Source organism: Equus quagga, chromosome 8 (genome assembly GCF_021613505.1).
Source record: "Equus quagga isolate Etosha38 chromosome 8, UCLA_HA_Equagga_1.0, whole genome shotgun sequence".
In the NCBI taxonomy this organism is placed as follows: Eukaryota; Metazoa; Chordata; class Mammalia; order Perissodactyla; family Equidae; genus Equus; species Equus quagga.
In genome coordinates, this window is record NC_060274.1 from 69,022,335 (window position 1) to 69,035,891 (window position 13,557).

Below are 13,557 nucleotides of genomic sequence, written 5' to 3' on the forward strand. Positions count from 1 at the left end.
TATGTGAATAAAGTTGTAGCAGTTTTTGAGAAATGAACTTTAAGTTAATTGGTATTTTGGTTTCTTAGCAATGGATTCCTAAGACATGAATTCTGTCTAGTGTGTTTATAATTCTCTTGTTTTATTAGAATTTTTCAAATGCTTTATTTTTGTTTTGAAAATGAATGAATTTATCAAGAATTTGCCTCCATATGCATGTTTTATTTGTAATTTAGGATTTTACTTCTAAATTAGTGTCACTGAAGACTTTACTTCTGGTATTTGTCATTTGTGCTATATTAAAGTTCAGCTATTCTTTGTAAATCTAGAAACATTTGGCATATGTTTCTGAATTAATGTTTTCATTAACTTAGGCATATTGAATACTACAGATGTTTGATAAAATCTTGTGATATTTATGATGAGTTTTATCCTTTCCTTAAGTTTAGTCCAAGGGAGAGACAGATGTTCAAATTTTAATAGGCTGATTCTATATAGGAAGAATATAGGACATGGGAAACTTTGGGATGAACATGAGTTTTCTTTTTATACAAATTACCTTTCTAGTTTTAGAAAAGAATGAATCCCAGATTCTTAAATGGTAATCTACACAAAAAGTCATGGGTGTTTCTCAAACACATCAGGCAAGCTTTTGACCTCATTGTTTTATCTCATAAAGCTACCTATGTTCATTTTATTAGGAAGTTTATGTTCTTTTACCATTGTCACAGAATTGCTTTTTCTTTTTTCTTTCTTTCTTTCTTTCTTTTTTTTTTTTGCTGAGGAAGATTCACCCTGAGCTATCATCTGTGCCAGTCTTCCTCTATTTTGTATGTGGGTCAACACCGCAGCATGTCCGCTGATGAACGGTGTAGATCTGTGCCTGGGAACTGACCCCGGGCCACCCAAGCAGAGTGTGCCAGACTTAACCACTAGGCCATGGGCTGGCCCCTCATAGTTTTTTTTTTTTTTTCAGTTTGTCTTGAGACACTCATACTGATCTGCTCTTTTCAAATATAGTGGAGTGTATTTCTTTTGATTTTTTTGTGTGTGTGGTGAGGAATATTGGCCCTGAGCTAACATCTGTTGCCAATCTTCCTCTTTTGCTTGAGGAAGATTGTCACTGAGCTGACATCCATGCCACTCCTCCTTTATTTTATGTGGGATGCTGCCACAGCGTGGCTTGATGAGCGATGTTAAGTCTGTGCCCAGGACGCAAACCTGTGAACCCTGGGCCTCTGAAGCGGAGTGTGAACCCAACCATTACACCACTGGGCGGGCCCCTCTTTTGATGTTTACGTGCTTTCGAAACCAGAATTTAAGAAGAAACTGCTCCAGCTTATAAGAATGCCAGCAGTGTTCAAAAGCATCTTAGGTGGGTTTCTAAATTGAAAGCCAGTTTGGTAGTCTCCAGGGCTGGGGCGCTTTGTCATCATCTTGAACATGGAGTTGTACAGTTTTCTCCTTAAATGAAGTTATGAACTTTTCTAATACTGCTCTCCCTGCAGAGCTCGGGTTTCCAGTGTATGAGAGTTTCTGGAAGAACTTCAGATGGAAGTGTATAGCCTGGGATGTTTTAGTGAAAGCTCTCCCTGAAGGACCTGAACTACTTAGTGTCTTATGCATTGGTTGTAACGTTTTAACGTAAAAGTAGAAACTAATATTGCAGCAAAGTGAAGTCTTCAATATCTTCTAGTTTCTAGTGATTATATTTCCTTTGGCCTCTAAAATCAACTTAGTTAGCTTTGCTTAGCAATTAATTGGGTTTATTAATTTTGGAGTAAGTTTTAGAGAACTATTATTTTCTTTAGTGTATCTCAAATGTGAGAGGCAATTTTTACTTTTTGCATTGTAACATTTTCAGTGTATTTTTGAAGTTATGTTAAAGATCATAAATACTAAAAAGTTTCACTTCCTAAATATTTTCCTATTATCTATGCTTTGTAGTTTGTTTAAGCCTATTGTATATGTGTGGTAGAAAAACTGTATAATGGTGTGCTCCCATGCATCTTTTCCCCATTCTCTGTGTTCTCTGATGCCATGTTGGTAGCTTGAAATTGACCATGGTTAGGAGGATTCATGCCACCGAAACTGGCAGATGCTACACATTAGGACTTTCTCCCATAGAGAGCCAGGTGTTAGATATTTACTAGCACACTGCTGCCTAACCTCTGCTATAGTCGTTATGTAGTTCTCAGTCTTTTTCTTAGCGAAAGAGGTCTGTTACTGGATCCTTATCTGGTGACTGAACCCCAGTTTTTGGCTTAAATTTCTATAAAGCCCACTGGATTACACTTCTGAATGTCACTGGCTTCTGCTGTCTTTATGCTATTCAAGCTTGTGGTAACACCCTTATTACCATATCCCCCTTATGCTCACTGCTAGCTACAATTACTATGCAGTCTGTTGCTTTACATCTCAGATACCAAATTCTGCTTGGTAGACTGTTCTAAGCACCTTTTATCCAGCTTTTTCTTCTAGTATCAGCATTGCTTTCCTGGAGATACCAGTTCTAGATCTGGGTACTTTCTGGTTGGTCCATCCCACAATAGTTCATGGACTATGCTGGACTGATTTAAGACATGTGACAGGAAAGAAGAGATGGATAAAGATACAGAAGTAATTATTGGTGGAGTGGAGGGAAGTTAAGTGAGTTCACATTAGACAGGCTCTGACTTTTCGTCTGTTGAGAGGGGAAGGACCTGGGATGATGATGGGAACTTGAGAAGAGAGGAGATAGTTTGCAACAGCTATTGTGGAAAAAAGCACAGATAACTGACTTGCTGAGGCTGTTTAGCAAGCATGTCCAGTGAATTAGTTTAGTAAGTGTGATTAATTGATTTTTCTTGAGTGATGCTCAGCTGCCCAGGAGCAGGAGAGAGGAACCCAGGAACTTCTTAGGTTGGGTTAGGGTTGGGTAAAGCAGATGAAGAAGGATGTTAGATGAGTGAGGAATTTGGTAGGTGCTAGAGGAGCTAGTGAAGGTGTAATCCAGGCTCTATTTTGTTTGCACCTACTCCCAGTGTTTGAAATATGTTTTGCCTCACTTTTAGTTTCTTATCTTGTTTTTTTCTTTTTTAATTATTTTATTGAGGTCATATTGGCTTACAACATTGTGTAAATTTCAAGTGTACAGTATTATGTATCAGTTTCTGTATAGACTGCATTGTGCTCACCACCAATAGTTTAGTTTTTGTCTGTCACTGTACGTAGGTGCCCCTTTACTCTTTTCACCCTTCCCCCACCCCGTTCCCTTCTGGTAACCACTGATCTGTTCTCCTTATCCATGTGTTTCTCTTCCACATATGAGTGAAATCATGCAGTGTTTGTTTTTCTCTGTCTAGCTTATTTTGCCTAGCATAATACACTCAAGGTTCATCCATGTTGTTGCAAATGGCACAATTTTGTCTTTTTTTTTAATGGCTGAGTAGTATTCCGTTGTGTATATATACCACATCTTCTTTATCCATTCATCTGTTCATGGGCACTTGGATTGCTTCCATGTCCTAGCTATTGTGAATAATGCTGTGATGAACATAGGGATGCATAAATCTCTTTGAATTGTTGATTTCATGTTCTTTGGATAAACACCAAGTAGGGAGGTAGCTGGATCATATAGCATTGCTATTTTTAATTTTTTGAGAAATCTCCATACTGTTTTCCGCAGTGGCTGCGCCAATTTACATTCCCACCAGCAGTGTATGAGGGTTCCCTTTTCTCCACAGCTTCTCCAACATTTGTTATGTCTTGTCTTATTAATTGTAGCCATTTTGACAGGTGTGAGGTGAAATCTCACTGTAGTTTTGATTTGCATTTCCCTAATAATTAGTGGTGATGAACATCTTTTCATGTGCGTGTTGGCCATTTGTATATCTTCTTTGGAAAAATGTCTATTCATATCCTCTGCCCCCCCCCCCTTTTTTTTTGTGAGGAAGATTGGCCCTGAGGTAACATCTGTTGCCAATCTTCCTCTTTTTGCTTGAGGAAGATTGTTGCTGAGCTAACATCTGTGCCAGTCTTCCTCTACTTTGCAAGTGGGATGCTAATATAGCATGGCTTGATGAGTGGTGCGTAGGTCCATGCCCAGGATCCGAACCTGTGAACCATGCGCTGCCAAAGTGGAGTGCTTAACCACTCTGCTACCGGGCTGTCCCCGTCTGCCCATTTTTTGATCGAGTTCTTTATTTTTTCAGTTGTTGAGTTGTATGAGTTCTTTATATATTTTAGAAATTAACCCCTTGTTGGATATGATTTGCAAATATTTTCTCCTAGTTGGTTGGTTGGTTTTCTTAAAATACATAATTTTGCTAACTGCCCTACATTCTTTTTAAGACAAGTCTGGTGGGGTATAAATAAATAGTCAGGGCTTGATTTGTTAGAGTAGCTCAGGAAGTAAATCTTTTGATTTTAGAGAACTAATCCTATGTTTCCACCACCCATCTGATCAGAATTTGTCTTGCCTTTTCTAATTTTTTAAATAATACTATGAAGAGTATTGTTTGAAAGAGAATTGAGTAATATTTATTATATCTTTTTATTCTCTGGATATACTGTTTTTTTCTTTTAAGATGAAAAGAAAATATATAGCATAAACCCTTCTGTGAAGAATTTACAGAGGTTTTTTTCCTGTTTTTTTGATAATTTATCCTTCCCTTCCCCCAGTAACTCTTAAATTCAGATGTAGTTGACATGGAACCTTGTATTAGTTTCAGGTGTACAACATAATGATTTGATATATGTATATATTGTGAAAAGGTTACCACAATAAGTCTAGTTAACATCCATCACCACGGATTTTTTAAGATCTACTCTCTTAGCAACTTTCAAATATGCAGTAGAGTATTGTTAACTATAGTCACAGTGCTTTACACAATATCCCCAGGACTTATTTATCCTATAACTGGAAGTTTGTACTTTTTGACCACCTTCACCCTTTTCGCCTGTCCCTCCTACCCTCTGCCTCTCGGAACCACTAGTCTGTTCTATGTATCTGAGTTTTTTTTTTTACTCTTCCACATATAAGTGAGATCATACAGTATTTCCCCTTATTCATTTAGCGTAATGCCCCCAAGGTCCTTCTATGTTGTTGCAAATGGCAGAATTTCCTTTCTTTTATGGCTGAATAATATTCCATTGTATATATATGCCACGTTTTCTTTATCCACTTATCCATCGATGGACACAGGTTGTTTCCATATCTTGGCTGTTGTAAATAATGCTGCAGTGAACATGGGGGTGCAGATATCTCTTCAAAATAGTAATTTCATTTCCTTTGGATATGTACTCAGAAGTGGAATTGCTGGATCATATGGTAGTTCTATTTTTAATGTTTTGAGGAATGTCCATACTGTTTTCCATATTTGCTGCACCAGTTTACATTCCCACTAACAGTGCACAAGGCTTCCCTTTTTTCCACATTCTTGCCAACCTTGTTATCTGTTGTCTTTTTGATGACAGCCATTCTAACAGGTTTGAGGTGGTATCTTATTGTGGTTTTGGTTTGTATTTCCCTGATGAAGTTTTATGTAGGCACCTGTGAAGATTTTCCTCTAAAAAGAGAGGAAAACATGGCAAAAGGTTTAGGTATAAGAAAAAAAGCTATTGCTGTGGAATCTTTGAAGATTGAAAGAGGTAATTTGTAAAGGAGAAAAAAGTAAATCATGAGTTATGTATAATATTTGGGAAATGAGTGTCACTGAAGTTTTTAATGTTTAAGTATTCATAAAATCATTTTTATTTGATTTATGCAAATAAAGTTCTCTGCAAATTAAGTTAGTATACTTCCTTGTCTTAGCATTGTTGTACAATAAAATTATTTTTCCTTAGTAGTTAAGATTTTTGAAACCTCCTTGGGTAATCATTCTGAACATGTGTTGTAATGTGTGGTGCTGGAGATGAAGAAGGTATAGCAAATTGAGAAAAATCTCTTGGTATTTCAATATGAAGCTTGTTCTTTTGTATAAATTCTTGACATGAATTTTTATTATTTATACTTTAAAAATCCATTTTTACTTAATTGAATGTTTTCATTACTTAAGGTTACCTTATCTTTAGTATCATATATGCAAATAATAAATTGCAGCATTCTCTTCCTTAGTAAAATATATTAAGTAAAAGTATACAGGATTAAAGTGAGGTTAGCTCAATTCATGGATAATGGAAGCTTATAGGTTATTAAAAGAAATCAGGTATGTGTTTGGCAGTATGAAAGATAATCATGACTTTCCCCCAAAATATTATTTAATTTCATTCAATTGGACAGGCATGGCTTTACCCTAGGTTATTATTTCTTGGGATCTTGTGTACTGATTAATGTAGCAGAGACGCTTTTTTGTATCTTAAAGGATACTTATAAGATGGAGACTGTAATGTTTAATAGATTGTTGAAAAAGTTGCAAGTAGCGTGTCCGTCTATCTTGATTCTGTGTACTACAAGTATCGTATGTCACTTGTCTTGAAATAGGAGTAGATAATTTGCTGCATTGGCAGTTAACATTTTGTTTTGATTTTGTAAGTTCTTCAATGCCTTGTGTGTTTGGGGTATAACATTTTCATTTTCTAAGTACTCTCAACGCGTTTGTATGTCACCTAAATGTATTACTTTTGGTGGGGTTGAGAAGGTAGAGAATGTCCTGACAATATCATTACAAAATCAGAAAAGAAGGGAGAAATAATTAATTAAAAAGAAAACCCAAACAGTGATTCATCCTAAAAAGGTACTTGTTTCTGTATCCCAGAAATTCATGTGTATTAAAAGTGAATTGGAACTTCTGTGAAACTGACTACATTTCACTTCAACTGGTAAAAGTGATCGCTTAGTATTAAGATTACATGCTGTATATGCAAGGAACTGATTCTTTTCTGTGCTATAATTTGATATCTTTCCATAGGCATTTCTGTTTTGATCGTCGTCGTGTTTATTATTATTCACTAATAATGTCTAACATTTGTGGGGTTTTCTCAATTTAACACTGCCAATAGATTATTTCAGAATATACTCACCATTTCAATTAGGAGGATCGGTGAGGTATTTATTTACTTCTCATACCAGCCTTTCAGCTTTTCATATGGGACAAAACAGAAACAATTAGTGTATTATACTTTAGTTGTCTTTTTATTTTGATGATAATCTGTGAATCCAAGGAATAAAGTGCTTGGTTGTCCTAGCAATAAATATGTAAAAATTTTTAAGTACCACATGACAAATTACTTCCTTGTTTTTTCTCTTATTGGCCAGTTTTTTTTGTGTGGGGAAGATTGGCCTTAAGCTAACATCTGTTGCCAATCTTCCTCTTTTTGCCTGAGGAAGATTGTCCCTGAGCTAACATTCGTGCCAGTCTTCCTCTATTTTGTCTATGGGACGCCACCACGGCATGGTTTGATGAGTTGTGTACAGGTCTGCGGTCAGGATCCGAACCTGTGAACCCCAGCCTGCAGAAGCCGAGCATGCTCGCTTAATCACTAGGGCACTGGGCTGGTCCCTGGCCAATTTTTTTAGTGTTAAAATTTTTATTCAACAATTTTGCTTAAATAGATGGGAATTTTAAGATAGTAAAATTAATGCCTTAAATGTTAATGTGCATTTTAGCAATTAATGTGTAGCAACACAAATGGCACTTTGTATTTAACACTGTTATTGGAGTTCAAAATTTAAAGCTGTTACTTTTTAAAAATAAATATTACTTTGATATTAAGTTTATTAATGAGTGAGTGATGCAAATTTTGATGGAGCATGAATTCAAATGATAGATCTTTGAAAATACTTGAGAATTATAAGTTGCATTCAAGGGTACTGATATAAACACATGTAAACTAAATATCAGATATAATTTTATGTATTATAACCATTTTTATAAAGAAAATACTATAAATTGGACTTTTAGAGAATTACTTTCTGATCATTCTTTTAAGTTTAAAGAAAATATGTGAAAAAAATTTACTTTTAACAACTTGTTATGAATTTTTGAAATGGGCGTTTATAATTGGCAATATAAAGATTTCCAACAGTCATTGTGTAGACTTCTGCTGTTCAAATGTTAGCCACTAGCCATGTGTAGCTATTTGAATTTAAATTAGTTAAAATTAAAATTTAAAAATCAGTTCTTCAGTCACATTGGCCACATTACAAGTATTCAATGCCTATAAATGGCTAGTGGTTATTGTATTAGACAGTGGAGATATAAGTAATTCTCACATCATATAAAGTTCTGTTGGACGGCACTAATCCAGACTGAGGTTTCAGTTTTAATTATCTTTTAATATTAGTCATTGGTTATTTTCAATTTCTTTTTTTTTGTGAAGAAGATTCCCCCTCAGCTAACATCTATTGCCAACCTTCCTCTTTTTTGCTTGAGGAAAATTCACCCTGAGCTAATAACTGTGCCAGTCTTCCTTTATTTTGTGTGTGGGTCACTGCCACAGCATGGCCACTGACGAGTGGTGTAGGTCTGCACCCAGGATCCAAATCCTCGAAGCTGGGCTGCCAAAGCAGAGCGTGGTGAACTGAACCACTATGCCAGGGCTCACCCCCCTCTTTCACTTTTGAAGCACAATTTTGCTGGACGTAGGATTCTAGGTTGACAGTTTTATTTTTTGTTTTTTGTTTTTAACACTTTGAATATACTGACCTACTGTCTTCTGGCCTCCAAAGTTTCTGATGAGAAATCTGCTGATATTAAGAATCTCTTGTGTGTGACGATCCTGAACTTCTTTCTTTCTGCTTTCAAGATTCTATGTCTTTCTCTTTGGAAAGTTTGATTATAACGTGACTTGGCATGGGACTCTTTGAATTTATCTTACTTGATGTTTGTTGAGCTTCTGGGATGTTTATATTCATATCTTCCATCAAATTTGAAAAAGTTTTCAGTCATATTTTTTCACGCATTCTCTCTGCCCCCCTCTCTCCTTTCCTGGGACTTCTACAGTGTGAATGTTTGTTCACTTGTTGATGTCCCACATGTACCTAGGCTCTCTTCACTTTTCTTCAATATTTTTTCTTTCTGTTCCTCAGACTTGATAATTTCCATTGTCCTATCTTCAAGTTTGCTGATTCTTCAGCCAACTCAAATTTGCCTTTTAATCCCTCTAATGAATTTTTCATTTGAGTTATTGTACTTTTCAGCTCCAGAATTTCTTTTTGGTTTATTTTTAGATTTTCTCTGTCTTTATTGATGTTTCCGTTTTGTTCATACATTATTTTCTTGACTTTCTTCACAACCTCCTTTAGTCCATTGAGTGTCTTTAAAACAGTTGTTTTAAAGTCTTTGTCTGGTAGATCTGCCATCAGGTCTTCTTCTGAATAGTTTCTGTTACTTAACTTTTTTTCCCTTAAATGGGCCATACTTACCTGTTTCTTTGAATATCCTGTGTTTTCTTGTCAAAAACTGGACATTTGAATTTAATGAGGTGGTAACTCTGGAAATGAGATTCTGCTTCACCCCCAGGGTTTGCTGTGTTTTGTTACTGTTTTTTGTTGTTATTGTTTATTTGTTATTCTTGTAGGCTGTGTCTGTGCTGAGGATCAGCCTGAGGTGTAAACTTATGGTCTTCTCATATCTTTTCTGAGCCTTTCCCTCGGCAGGCGTAGTCACTTTCTAATTTTTCCCATAAAAGTACTTATTTTTGAATGTCCTAGTCTTTTAATGTCTTGCTCCCGAAAGAGGAAAAAGAGAAAAATGAAGATGAAGGATAAAGAGTTCCAGTCTTTTAAGTCCTGGAAGTCACTCCGGACTAAGAGGGAGGGGATTGCAATGATAGGGTGAGGTCACCCCCCTCTTTGTCTCCACTACTGTGATCAGAAGCAGCAGTCAGCGATCAGAGCACAAATCCCTAGTATTTGGAGGAAAGGGTTTGTTTTGTCCACACTGGCACTTACCAGCTGTGTGCAAGCTACTGTAGGAACATGTGCACAACTGCCTGCTGTATAGCTTGGGGTGGGGGATGGGTAGCTGCTACTGTACCAAGAGCTGAAATTGACCCAAACTAACTGCGGTTTACCTGTGTAAGCCTTTCTCTGAAAGTTGCAAGCCTTCAATAGACTCCAGAGTTCCAAAAAAGTTACATCAGAAGATTTCTGCCAGTGCAGTTGTTTTCTAGGTGGAGAGACAGATTCCTGTTGCTTTCTATGCTGCCATATTCCCCCCACCTATTTTTTATTTTTTTGGAGGAAGATTGGCCCTGAGCTAACATACGTGCCCAGCTTCCTCTACTTTATGTGTGGGACACCTGCCACAGCTTGGCTTGATAAGCAGTGTGTAGGTCTGTGCCTGGGATCCAAACAGGCGAACCCTGGGCTACCCAAAGCACAGTGCGTGAACTTAACTGCTACACCAGTGGGGGCCGCCCCAGTTTTAAAAATGAGCCCCCCATTTTTAAAAATGCTGCTTTAAAATATTGTCTCGATAAGTAGACTTATATTTTCTCTTTTTGTGTGAGCCACCAACTAAAATGATTGATTTATTTTTTTCAACACTTCTTAGAGTCTTTTTCTACAGAGTTTTCTTAGTTGATAAACTCTAGTACAGCTTGTCTTTAAGATTAAAAGATGATATAGATGTGACAAGGAGTAGTGTCAGAGTCAGGGAATGACTTTGATTTCAGGTGCCACAGTATATGTCACTTAAAGAAAAGTCATGATTTCCAAAGGAAAACTACCTTTTTAATCAATGTTAAATCTCTTATATTGGTTCACTTAAACATATAGCATTATTGTATGTGTTCTATGATACTTAAAGGAATACATGGAATTGCTTTATATATTATATTTACTATAGTCATTTTTATAGCAGTGTGTGTGCCTTTCTGTATATATAGTCATTGTATACTTCCTGATCACATATACCCATGTATATCTCTATACATTCTTCACATATACCTAAATTTTGTATTTTTAGAAACCATAGCTAATGCTAGGAAGTAAAAATAAATGTGTGAACTTAGATTTCTTTCTTTATTTAGGCAGTGTTCAGAATGTGACCAGGCGGGGAGCAGTGACATGGAAGCAGACATGGCCATGGAAACCTTACCAGATGGGACCAAACGATCAAGGAGACAGATTAAGGAACCAGTGAAATTTGTTCCACAGGATATGCCTCCAGAACCTAAGAAGATTCCAATAAGAAACACGGTAATTTATTCCCTATTAATCATAAGCATCACAAAGTTCTAAGGCCAGAATTTAAGAGGTGAGAAAGACAAAGGGTGAACATATACTTAGGAGGCAAAAGAAGAAACGTGTACATTGCTGTTGGTTATTCTTGAGTTTATTGTTTTACATTATGAAATATACCATACATACCTGAGAATTTATAGTTTATATATTCAACTTAAAGCTTAATAGTAATGAACACCTATTGTATCCACCAACCCACTTCAAAAATAGGACATTACCAAAGCCTTTGAAGTCCCCTGTGGATCCCTCGGTAATCACATTCCCATCCATCTAGCCCAGACAGAGGTCACCTCCTTCCTCAACTTTATATTTCTCATTCTCTTCTTTTTTTATACTTATACATCAAATGTATGTATTTATAAATAATACCGAGTTTTGCAGGTTTTGAATTTTGTATGAATGAAGTCAACTTTTTTCTTCTGTTATTAGATCCTGTGACCAACATTATATTGATTTGATTCATACAGGCTGATCTGTATAGTTTCACTTCCTTTATTTTCACTAACTTGTACTTTTTAGTTGAAAGAATAGATCATTATTTATTTTATCTTTTGTTCTATAGATCGGCAGTTTTGTTGTTTCCAGCTTTTTTGTTCTATGAACAACTCTGTTTTAAATATTTTTGTAAATGTCTCCTGCAGTGGTAACAAGAAATTAGGGTATATGCCACGATGTGAATTTGCTTAGTTATAGGACGTCTCCATCTTCAGTTTTGGTAGATAATTCCAATGTTTTCCAAACCAGTTTACTCTCCTACCAGCTGTCGACTGAAATAGAGTCTAAGTAAAGGTTAAATAAAGGAGTTTATCTGATAATCAAAATGAGGAACTTAAGTCCAAGGAAACAGTCCAACAGTATTCTGAGGAACTGCTCTGAGGTCTGCAGATCTGAGTGCAGTTTACATACTTTTTAACACAGGAGTGTATGTACAGGAAAGGGCTTACACATCTAATATTCATATACTTCAAAGATGACATAAACAAGAACTTTTTGCAAAGCAAAGTCAAGGACCAGGGTCATTACTTTTCCCCTCATTCTCTAAGAAATGCGGCTGGGAAATGTGAGAGCAAAGTACCCTTTATCTTTTCTTGTTGATCTCTCCCGCTGGCATCTTCAGTCATGAGGTAGGGGGTTTCAAAGTCATTCTGAACACAGACTTAAGATGGCCTGCACAGCTGCTTCATAGTACAGTGTCGATTTTTGTACTGGCTTGAAGCTTATGCAGCTCGCTTGCTAGATTTGCCTTTTAGACCAAGGAGGGGGTCCAAAAACTTTGTTCACACAGCAATGAATAATGTTACTGTTGCTCTCAAACTTATTTGGGCAATGTTATAGTGCTTTCCAGTGTGATACATGTAAAATAACATATCATCATTTTATTTTGCATTTCCCTCAATGCAAAGACTTCGAGCATCTATTTGTATATTTTTGGTCAACTGTGTTTCCTCTTCTAGGAAACTTATATGCAAGGCTTATGCAAGTCTTTTCCAGTTTTTCCATCAGGTTGTTAACCTATTTCTCATTGAAAATTCTTTGAGATAGAGTTTGAAGAACTTCTTCCAGAAAGCGTTTATATTTGTTATTACCAGGTACCTGGGAGCTCTTCCCACCTAAGATCACTTTTAATAAAAGTTTGGCTTGTGTGTCTTTTCCATTACATGAGTAGTGTGACTTTCTGCTCCAGACCCATGAGGGCTGGCTTGCAGTTATAGATTCTTAGGGGACACATTTTTCACTTTCTTACCTTGAGCCAAGGCAGACTCTTTTCAAAAATCTGTCTCCCCCTGAGGGAGAGGTAAAGATATTTTTAGGGGTTGTTGTCATCCTTTGTTTTGTTGCCTGTTTTGTTTTGGAGTCTTTATTTTTTTCCTTAAAGTAATAGTTTTCTCAAAAGTTTTCTTTAATTCTTTTTTAATGGTTAATTTTAATGGTTAATATAGTAACCATCTATACTGTAATCATTTAAAAGATCTTATTTAAGAGAAGTCACCTAGATTATTAAGTTTTGTGTTGGGGGTTTATTTGAAATTGATGAGGCAAATCTGGGAATTGTTATCTCTTAGATAATTGAAATAGTTAATTTTTGGATGCTCTAAATTGATCAACTTGAAGTAGTTTTATTTCTAATTCCCACCATCTTAAAACACTTCTTAGGCTTCACAAATGTTTTGTTCACAAATGAACTAGAGAGAATTTTCCTTCTTTAAATAAGCCTGGTTGTTTCTGTTTCTAAAATATCTTCTGTAACCGTTTGATGCCACTGCAGCTATTCTTACAATCTTAGAGAAAAGCTGTGATTACTTCATATGTCTATGGCTACAAAGATTATCCTCTTAGGAAACATTTTTTCTAGCTTATTGTTTAAAAAGAATCTTTAGGCCTAGTATTATCATCTTTAACTTTGGAGT

The 13,557-nt window shown here is 36.1% G+C and overlaps 1 protein-coding gene across 6 annotated transcripts in view; it reads left to right on the plus strand.

Annotated features, from left to right (window-relative positions):
* PHF14 (PHD finger protein 14) overlaps positions 1-13,557 on the plus strand; it is a 200,625-nt gene that overhangs the window by 63,539 nt on the left and 123,529 nt on the right. For all 6 annotated transcript variants that reach the window (XR_006889821.1, XM_046670112.1, XM_046670111.1 and 3 more), the window contains exon 14: positions 10,936-11,104. Coding sequence is in view for 5 of the 6 variants with exons in the window: in XM_046670112.1 (XP_046526068.1) it covers positions 10,936-11,104 (169 nt within the window). In the remaining variant the exon portion in view is untranslated. The remainder of the gene's footprint in view (positions 1-10,935; positions 11,105-13,557) is intronic.